Source organism: Doryrhamphus excisus, chromosome 14 (assembly GCF_030265055.1).
Source record: "Doryrhamphus excisus isolate RoL2022-K1 chromosome 14, RoL_Dexc_1.0, whole genome shotgun sequence".
NCBI lineage: Eukaryota > Metazoa > Chordata > Actinopteri > Syngnathiformes > Syngnathidae > Doryrhamphus > Doryrhamphus excisus.
In genome coordinates this window covers 2509103-2519049 of record NC_080479.1, presented here as the reverse complement: position 1 = coordinate 2519049, position 9947 = coordinate 2509103, and the positions used below count along the sequence as shown (strand labels likewise).

The 9947-nt window shown below is 53.9% G+C and overlaps 2 protein-coding genes across 2 annotated transcripts; both read right to left on the bottom strand.

Moving 5' to 3' along the window:
* Nucleotides 1-16: 16 nt before the first annotated feature.
* Nucleotides 17-938, bottom strand: LOC131101995 (uncharacterized). The gene is made up of 4 exons (XM_058047444.1): nucleotides 848-938; nucleotides 744-790; nucleotides 120-686; nucleotides 17-52 (listed from the first exon to the last, which is right to left on the bottom strand). The coding sequence occupies exons 1-3, from the start codon at nucleotides 913-915 to the stop codon at nucleotides 133-135; spliced, it is 669 nt and encodes a 222-aa protein (XP_057903427.1). The 5' UTR covers nucleotides 916-938; the 3' UTR covers nucleotides 17-52; nucleotides 120-132.
* A 96-nt stretch (nucleotides 939-1034) lies between these two features.
* On the bottom strand, nucleotides 1035-6087 carry LOC131102005 (ectonucleotide pyrophosphatase/phosphodiesterase family member 2-like). Its single transcript, XM_058047460.1, has 25 exons — nucleotides 5975-6087; nucleotides 5620-5725; nucleotides 5393-5542; nucleotides 5189-5314; nucleotides 5066-5126; nucleotides 4891-4988; nucleotides 4747-4826; nucleotides 4519-4638; nucleotides 4387-4442; nucleotides 4256-4321; nucleotides 4126-4198; nucleotides 3946-4054; nucleotides 3750-3875; nucleotides 3649-3680; nucleotides 3463-3590; nucleotides 3325-3403; nucleotides 3164-3251; nucleotides 2932-3098; nucleotides 2795-2855; nucleotides 2583-2725; nucleotides 2267-2408; nucleotides 2113-2190; nucleotides 1777-1909; nucleotides 1566-1719; nucleotides 1035-1498 (listed from the first exon to the last, which is right to left on the bottom strand). Exons 1-25 carry the CDS (start codon nucleotides 5990-5992, stop codon nucleotides 1328-1330), a joined length of 2565 nt encoding a protein of 854 aa, XP_057903443.1. The 5' UTR covers nucleotides 5993-6087; the 3' UTR covers nucleotides 1035-1327.
* Between the last annotated feature and the right edge of the window lie 3860 nt (nucleotides 6088-9947).

Here is a 9947-nt window from a genome sequence, read left to right as displayed (position 1 = left end):
AAATTACAACACAAGATATGAGTTGGACTTTTATTAACCATCCAGAAGCAACCTAAAGAGAGAGGGGGGGGAGGGGGGGTTAATTTAAAGCAACTCGCTGTTTGTTCATATCAACATACCTGCCAACGAGCATCACCATGGTAACCACGAAACATCTCTGGATCTCCTTTTCCACTCATCTGGAGCCACCAAATTGCTTGGCCATTTGGGCTCGTACCTTGGTAGCCCCCGTGCCGCTTTTTCATACCTCTGTGGCATCAGAACCGGTCTTCTTTCAAAGCTGCGTGAATTCTGCAGCTGTGGCCGTTTGGGTTTGTACGTCTGTGGCATGAGAGCAGCCACCATCTGGATCCCGCCGCTGGAAACTATGGTAGCTTCTGGTCGGTGTTGAGGGGAGGCTTTGGTGTCGACCGTGTCGGGTCGGCCTTGACGCTGCCGCTGCAGAATCCATGTTGGTTTGGGCGGCATCTGCCGATCAGGTCTGTAAAAGGGAACACTTCCTGCTGGAGCATAGCCATCTGTCCATCCACCAAAGGACCGACGAGGACCTCCGGTGTTTAGTACGGGTTTCAGGTTGTGTTGAACACCTGCAGGGTACTTTGGACCATAGTGAGCAGCAGAAGGTCCAGACAGCACAGAACCTCGGAGGCCAGCGAGAGGTCCATTAGCGTTGCGGCTCTGAGAAGCTGCATGGGTCACATTACACATCAAGTAGAATCAGAACCGAAATTATTGCTCCTCACCTTTGACGTGTTGTCCCAGGACCAGCAGGACCGGCAAGACCAGCAGCCTGAGGGCAGAAGTGGTCACTATGGATCTAAAGTCATAAAGGTGCACAACATGTTACCTCAAGCTTGAAGACGTTTGAAGGCACCACCCACGTCTCGTCCACATCGTCACAGCAGCTGCTGCCATCTTGCTGCTGGCTTTTAAGCTGAGCAGCGGATTGGACACAGGTGTGCAGCAGCTGTACAGCTTTCGCATTTAGCCTCGTCATAAGGACCGCTCAGACAAGTGGTTCAATAATAAAGACATTTTCTGGATATGAATATCATTTTTATTTTGAGCGTTAAATAAAACATGGCAGTCAGTGATGTTAAAACTAGGAGCAATGGCGCCCTCCCATGGCTGAAACGGAACATTACACTCAAGTGAACAGTTCATCGAGTTCCAACATGGAATTGCATCGTGTACTAAGATCAACACGTGTGTGTATGTGCGTCTCCAACATGTCACCTTTAATCTGGCCACGCCCACTCAGGTGAGAGTGCTGTTGCTGTGCTAGCGGTCATGGATGAACAAAAACAGACGACGGGGCTGCGGTGGTCTAGTCGTCACTCTCGAAGGTGTGCATGTAGGTTTTGAGGCTCAGGGTGCTGCTGTAGGTCTGGTTGGTGGAACGATACAAGTCCAGACCCGTCAGGATCTCCACGTCTCGGACTCGGGCCGTATGAAGCTTGAGGAGGTCCTCCACCCACTGTTGCTCGTCGTCTTGGTTCTGCACACATTGTCCACCTGTTAGCCACGCCCCCTCAGGATAACCACGGCTGTCGGAACAGACTCACGTTGCACGTCTCGCTGTTGTCAGCTCGGTGCGGGATCAGGAAGGAAAAGACGCTCAGCTCTCCGTCACACTCGTCCAGCGTCTTGTTGGGCTGGCGGCAGCTCGTCACCACGGTGAAGAAATGGGTGGGCATGGGTCGTGCACCGGGAGACCATCTGCACGCGTCACTCACGTTAGACACGGCATCACTCCGTGACGTGACGCACACTCACACTCTTATGTCCTCAAGGGCGTCACGGTGGCCATTGTAGTCGTAGTCGAACACAGGCCCGGCGAGGATGTTGATGCCGCCGTTCTCTTGGGAGTAGCGTCTCAGCAGCGCCCCCTGCAGATAACGCCACACTCCTGCAGGCACCCAGACAACACCATGTGACCACCGTACAGTGAGGGAAGACGTCACGTGATCAAATGACAGCGTGGCGTCACACTGTGAAAGCACACAGAGAGCGTCCCAGGACAGCCACGTCTTTGTCCCGCCCAGCGGAGACGAGTGCCTGGCGCCGACATCACGGCGCGTGAGTGCCGGACAAAGGCAGCATGTGACTCACTGGTGAAGGCGGGGAACATGGGCACGGTGTTGGTAATGAGCGACGCCTCGTATTTGGACTCGGGAGATGACGCCAACTCTGCCACACAAAGAACACATGCTGACCTCAACCTTTGACCTTTGACTGTTGACCTTTGAGTGTCTTCGCCGCTTACCAGGCGGGAAGAGGAAGCCGTAGGTGAGGAGACGGTTCTGCTGGTAGGCGGTGCAGCTCGGACTGTGATCCGCTGACACGCGTGGGTCCATCCGGACACAGGGGCTGCCGGTAGAACCGCCTGGAAGAGGCGTCACGTCCTCCTGGGGAAGACAACACATTTGGCAGCCAAGCCACACCCACTTTCCCTCCCTCATCACCATCCAACCACAGCAGGAAAGGAAAGTGACGGCGCCTTTTATGTTGATGTCGCCATAGAAGATTACCGCACACAGGGGGCGGGCCATGTGGAGTTCGGAAGTTTGCGGGGGAGGTACCTGCAGCGGCGGCAGCGTGAAGGACGTCCACAGCGGCATGGCGAGCTGGCGGCTGTAGGCGCTGATGAAGTCTGTGTGATGAAGCAAACCGTAGTGGGCATCGAACATGACGGCGGGGCGGCCAAAGGGCAGCAGCGTGCTGTCTGCGGGGACAAAGAGCACATTTGTGACCTCATGGCCACCTGACGCCAGCACGTGGGCGGCGGCCATACTGTAGTCGTAGATGTTGTCCTGAGCGGGGCTGAAGGTCGCCGTCACCTCGTCCACTTTGTTCTGAGACACGATAAGAAAATCATTCTCACACACGACCAACTTCCTCATCGTGGGCGGAGTCAAACCCTCTGTTGACCTCGTCGTCACAGCTGCAGCCGAGGTCAGAGGTCGCCACCACCTCTGTGTCCAGCGACGGCGGCGTCACTTCATCTGGCATGACGGGCTCAAACGGCGGTTCTTTCAACATGTCGTTCAGGCTCCCGTGCGTCCCGTTGTTTGGTGCCGGCTTCAGGCCCAGCAGGTCTGCGGCAGGATGAGGGGGCGGAGTCAGGTCGCGTGTGCGCGTGCGTGCTGACCGTTGGACTCACCACACATGACGTTGTAAAGCTCGATGTTGTCAAACTCCGCCACTTGAGTCTGGAAGCGGAAACTGGGCCCGTGTCCCATGAAGATGGTCTGCAGAAACAGGAAGTGGAGCAATGGCACGTGTCATGTGACATGATGGCATGCGTAGCAGCGTACGAGGTACCCTCATGCTGGTGATCTTGTTGTCAAAGCCGTGGTCGCCATAGAAACCGCACCGAGTCCGCATCTTTTCTGGCATTTTCCTGCAGGCACCGCCGGCGTGTTAGTGGCGCCCGGTGACAACGCTTGTACGTGGCGTTACCTGGCGATGTGCCACTTCCTCTCCATCAGCAGGTGCACGTCCTCGATGCGGCGGTTGTTGGCGTAGTGAAGCCTCTTGGGCAGGTGCTGCTTGAGGTACGGCTTGAAGTGCTGCGTGGCCATCTTGCACTGCAACAAACCACAGTCAGCCGCCGCCACGCACCGTCGGGAGGCGGTCCTTACTCACCGTCAGGTTGGCGACCACCTCCTGGGGGTCATCTGCAAGCAAGACACAAGTGGTGAGAAACAGACAGTGCTGGGGGCGGGGCCTACAACACACAGACTCACATAAGCCTGACTTGGGCTCGCGGGGTCGGATCCTGCCCAGCGATCCCGGAATGAGCGAGATGTCATCGATGTTGAGCGGGTAGCTGCTCAGGAACTCCGTGCGGTCGCAGTGGGCCTCCTCCATGCCTGCGAGACCTTCATCATCATCACCCTCACCGCACCCTACAAGGCTTTGATACCTGCCGCCTCCCCCCACCGTGGTCTCCAACGATGATGACGTTGACACAGCGATGAAGATTCATCTGCTTCAAGCCGTTCATCAGCTGACCGATGATGTTGTCGATCTCCCTCAGGGGGTTGTCCAGCTGCGTACACGCACACACGGGGGCTGGCATCAGGCCCTCGCCCCGAGCGCTCTGCTCATGGCGTCGCTTACCTCACTGCTCAGCGGGCCCAGGCGGTGTCCGAAGGTGTCGGGCTGTTCCGAGTGCACGGCGTACACGTACGGCCTGGACACAGAGCGTGCACGTCAAGCACACATCAGCACATGACAAGCGTGCGCGCACCTGTGGTGGTCGGGCAGATGCAGCCAGTGCAGGATGGTCAGGATGCGGCGCTCTAGCGGGATGACCCTGGAAACAAGGTGAGGACGTCACTGCTGCCGGCCTGGTCGTCATGGTGACCAGCCATCACCTACCAGGGCCAGAAGAAGGTTCCGGCCTTTACGCCTTGCTCCTCGGCCGTGATCCAGATCTGCCGGCGACATGGCAATGTGACACAAACAGGAAGCGAGGTTGCAGGGGCCAGTCGCCCCTTTGCAGACACTCACCGGTTGCCCCCCCCACCAGCGGTGGTTGAGCTTCTCACGGGAACGCAGGCTGAAGGTGGCGTTGAAGACCGGGTCATGCATGGTGTTCCCCACAATCCCATGGGATTCCGGGTAGAGGCCCTGCGGGCAGAGTGGACAGATGGGAGCTGAGTGGGTCTCACCCCCCCCCCCCCCCAGCACTGTTGACACAGTCTACACATTAACAGGTCACATGATGCCCTCACTCACCGTGGCCAGCGTGTACAAGTTAGGAAAGGTCTTGGTCGGGTACACGGGACGCATGTACGGCGCTGACGTCCCGCAAGACCCTGACAGGAAACACATGTTAGCGGAAGTGGGTAGAGTCTATGAAAAGGCGGGGTGCCGACCTACTGAGTTTTTGGATGTTGGGGATGATGGACACACCCTTCTTCAGGTAGGACGCCCTGAAGCCATCCACAGACAGCATGATGAGGGGGGGCCGGACGAAGCTGCGAGGGCAACGAGTCACGCTGCTCATTTGCATATCGGACACCACTTCCTGTTTGAACAACATAGAGCTACTCACCCGGCGGGACACTCGGCGCCACCAATGTGCTCGCAATCTCCTTGGACCCACGACGTCTCGCCTCCAAAAGACAGAACGAGTTAGCCCAAGGGCGCCACCGCCAGGTGGGGGAGGGGCGTGTACCTTTGCAAGCTGACTTGTAGTTGGAGCAGCAGTCTCCTCGCTCCAGGCAGTCATCCGAGCAATGGCACGCATGCTCCTCCTTCCTCGACTCGCCACAACGCTCCTGACGGCACTCGAAACCTCCCGCTGCTCACAGCAGATGCCGCTAAGCTAAGCTAAGCTAAGTTAAGCTAAGCTAAACTAAGCTAAGCTAATGGGACTGACCTGTTTTCAGACAGTGGTGGTCAAAGTCAGAGCAGCAGCTGTAGTACGTTTTACACAAGTTATCACACCGACATCCTGGTGGCTCCGCCTCCTCCAGCTCGAAGCACCGCCCCTTGCACGACCCCGCCGAGCTGACCCACTCTGACACCACTGGGGGGACACCAAACGGCCGTGTGAGCAGCACCCTGGCTGAAGAGGCATGATGGCAGCATGAAGGGTGTTCTCACCTTTGGTGTGGGGGGGCGGGGCATCGCCGCCCTCCGCGGGTCGGCTGGCCTGGAAGACGTACGCCCTGATGACGTCACAGCGCCACAAGCCCGACGCCAGCAGCACCTGCGCACATCACATCAAACACACTGTTGGATGTCACCGTGACGTCACAGCAAAATGGGGACGCGCGTGAACGGAGGGGTCAGAAATGTCCATCTTCGTCTTTTCAACACGGCAACAAACACCATCATCATCATCATCAGCAGCAGCAGCAGGTCATCAGATGTCTCGCGCTCCACGAACACGCGCGTGCTAGTGATTCGTGAAGTCCGCTCGCGGGTCGACTGCTCGTGAGAAGAAGAAGTTACGTACCCAGAACGTGAGCAGCATGTTCCTCACAAACACGCAACACAACAAACACAAAGTGGAACAACTTTGTCCAACGTCCACGAGCAGATCCTATGTGCGCATGCGCAGATCGATGCATACTCTTGCTCTCTCTCTCCCGCCCCCGCCAAGCACCCCCCCCCCCCATTTGTGTCATTGTTTGTTTTGTCCTGGCCAATGAGCATGAAGTCACGCTCAGGGGGTCTGGGTGGTAAGGGGGGATGGAGGGGGGGGGCACTCTCACAATTCACCTGAGAAATGACCTCTGACCTCTGCACTGTGTGTGATGTCAACACATCTAAGCTGACAACATCCTGCCGGAACCCTCCGCTCTTTCTCCAACATCATCCGCCTCGGCATGGACCACACACACACACACACACGCACACACACACACACGCACACACGCACACACACGCACACACGCACATGCACACACGCCCCTGGCACAGATTAGCGTCTAAGCCATCTCAGGATCTGATTGGCCGGGTTGGCGGCCATCACCTGAGGCTAGGCTTAGTGCCGTCATCCCAGCAGGAAGTTGGGGCGCCACCACGGCCGCCTTTTCACATCTTTGTTTTGTCTGCTGCCGAGATGCGAGCACACAGCAGGAAGGCACGCTTTGGTGGCCTCGTTCGTACCAGCAAGCGCCATCATGCACAGGATGGGGGTGGGGGTGGGGGGGTAGCAGAGTCAAGGCGGTTAGCCTTGCTGTTAGCATCCATCTTCCCCCAAAAAACATAGTATCCGTGAGTAAAAATAAAGGCAAGTACCACCTAGAAATGTAGTAAAATACAAGGAGTACTGGATTACAAGGATTGCGTCACATGTTGCCAACATGCTAATAAACACGCTAACATGCTAATCACCCACACACTGCTGACAATTACGAGAATGAAATACTTATTTAGACTTTCCATTCTACAGTAGAAGTAGAAGTACTAATGTACTTTGGACAGTTAATATTTGTCTCACACACACACACACAGTTCCAATGTTCATGCGTCAATGAACAACTTTATGCAAATAATGTCTCTTATGGGGAAATATGACATTATTCACTGCTGCCTCCTGTTGGTCGACAAGAATACTTCCTGTGTCCTGCGTGGTTGGCCAGCAGGGGGCGGCACCACATTTTTAGACAAACGGCTGTGTGTGTCTGGGCGTGCATGGTTGACTCAGGAAGTGTTGGTGTTGCCATGACGACCGCGCTGTTGTTTTGGTGACTGCAATGAACGCACCTTGCATGCACATGTTTCTTCTAAGCGACGAGCTGGCACATCACACGTTCCTGTCTCGTCTGATTTTTGTTACTGTTCTATTTTGATCAACCTGCCAGCAGATATCTTCAACAGGCTAATTAACCTGCTAGCAAGGCTGCCGCGGCACGGCGACATGCTAATGAGACTACATGTTAGCCCAGCAGGCTAAAATCAACATGCTAATATTTTCCACAATAAAGACAAAGTTACATGAGACCAAAAGAATTATCAATATGGGGACGAAGGAGGACATCCACTTGGACCAACACATTAATATGACTGAAAAGCTCAAACTAAAACTAATATCACATTAGCATCCCAGCTAACTATAGCGTCTAATCTCCTCTTGCTATCTCTAGGTCCTCTCAAGTCACGTCTACACTCCTCTAGTGACGCCTAAACATCTCTAGTCATATCTAGTCTCCTCTACTCACGTCTAGTCTCCTCTAGTCACGCCGAGTCTCCTCTAGTCACTCCTAGTCTCCTCTACTCACATCTAGTCTCCTCTAGTTATATCTAATCTCCTCTACTCAAGTCTTGTCTCCTCTAGTCGTGCCGAGTCTCCTCTAGTCACTCCTAGTCTCCTCTACTCACGTCTAGTCACTCCTAGTCTCCTCTATTCACGTCTAGTCTCCTCTAGTCGCATCTAGTCTTCTCAAGTCACTTCAAGTAACCTCTAGTGACATCTAGGCCCCTCTAGTCACTCCCTAGTCTCCACTCGTCATGTCTAGTCTTCTCTCGTCACGCCGAGTCTCCTCTAGTCACTCCTAGTCACTCCTAGTCTCCTCTACTCACGTCTAGTCATGCCTAGCCTCCTCTATTCACGTCTAGTCTCCTCTAGTCACATCTAGTCTCCTCTAGTCATATCTAGTCTCCTCTACTCACGCCTAGTCTCCGCTACTCACGTCCAGCTACTCCTAGTCTCCTCTGGTCACATCTAGTCATGTCTAGTCTCCTCTGGTCACATCTAGTCATGTCTAGTCTCCTCTGGTCACGTCTAGTCATGTCTAGTCTCCTCTGGTCACATCTAGTCATGTCTAGTCTATCGCGACTAGTGACCTTTAGTCATGTCTAGTTTCCTCTACACAAGTTTAGTCCTTTCCAGTCACGTCCAAACTCCTCTACTCAGGTCTCATCCCCTCAAGTCACGTCTGGTCCTCTCTAGTCACGTCTAGTCTCCCCTAGTCACGTCTAGTCTCCCCTAGTCACGTCTAGTCTGTCACGACTACTCATGTCTCATCACGTCCATTCTGTCACAACTAGTGTCCTCTAGTCACATCTGGTCCTCTCTAGTCACGTCTAGTCTCCTCTAGTCACGTCTAGTCTCCTCTAGTCACGTCTAGTCTCCTCTAGTCACGTCTAGTCTCCTTTAGTCATGTCTAGTCTCCTCTAGTCACGTCTAGTCTTCTACACTAACGTCTAGTTTCCTCTAGTCACTCCTCGTAGCCTGTAGTCAAGTTTAGTCTCCTCTAGTAGCGTCTAGTCTCCTCTAGTCACGTCCAAACTCCTCTACTCAGGTCTAATCACGTCTTGTCCTCTCTAGTCACGTTTAGCCTCCTCTAGTCATGTCTAGTCTCCTCTAGTCACTCCCAGTAGACTAGTCACGTCTTGTCACATCTAGTCACGTCTAGTCTCCTCTAGTCATGTCTAGTCTCCTCTGGTCACATCTAGTCTCCTCCAGTCACGTCTAGTCTGCACTAGTCACTCCCAGTAGACTCTAGTCACGTCTAGTCTCCTCTAGTCACTCCCAGTAGACTCTAGTCACGTCTAGTCACATCTAGTCACGTCTAGTCTCCTCTAGTCACGTCTAGTCTCCTCTAGTCACCCCCAGTAGCCTCTAGTCACGTCGAGTCTCCTCTGGTCAAATCTAGTCTCCTCTAGTCACGTCTAGTCTCCTCTAGTCACTCCCAGTAGCCTCTAGTCACGTCTAGTCTCCTCTGGTCACATCTAGTCTCCTTTAGTCCCATCTAGTCTCCTCTAGTCACTCCCAGTAGCCTCTAGTCACGTCTAGTCTCCTCTGGTCAAATCTAGTCTCCTTTAGTCCCATCTAGTCTCCTCTAGTCACTCCCAGTAGCCTCTAGTCACGTCTAGTCTCCTCTAGTCACTCCCAGTAGCATCTAGTCATGTCTAGTCTCCTCTAGTCACTCCCAGTAGCATCTAGTCACGTCTAGTCTCCTCTGGTCAAATCTCGTCTCCTCTAGTCACATCTAGTCTCCTCTAGTCACTCCCAGTAGCCTCTAGTCATGTCTAGTGTCCTCTAGTCACTCCCAGTAGCCTCTAGTCATGTCTAGTCTCCTCAGGTGCAGGTGCCAACATGCCCCCTGGCGAGGGGGAGGGGGACTCCGCCTTCTTGTAGGAGGAATGAGGCCTGCAGGGCACCATGGCAAAGGAGGTGGGACACGCCCTTCAATGTGCAACAAGTCCAAACTGACTTAAAAGTCAAGCTCGTGTGAAGCTACAAGACACAAGAGAGGAAGTGATGTTCACACGCTTACAAAATAAAAGTAGCAGTTTGAATCGGAATAATTTCATTCGACGTGATGATGATGAAGTGGTGACGTCACATCACGCATAAATAATGATAACATTATCATATAACATATTTGAACGCATGTTCACTAGGTTCATTTGAAGCCGCCCTCTGTAACGAGCGACACAGCTGTTGTATTGTGAAAAGACTTCCGGGGTCTCGTGTG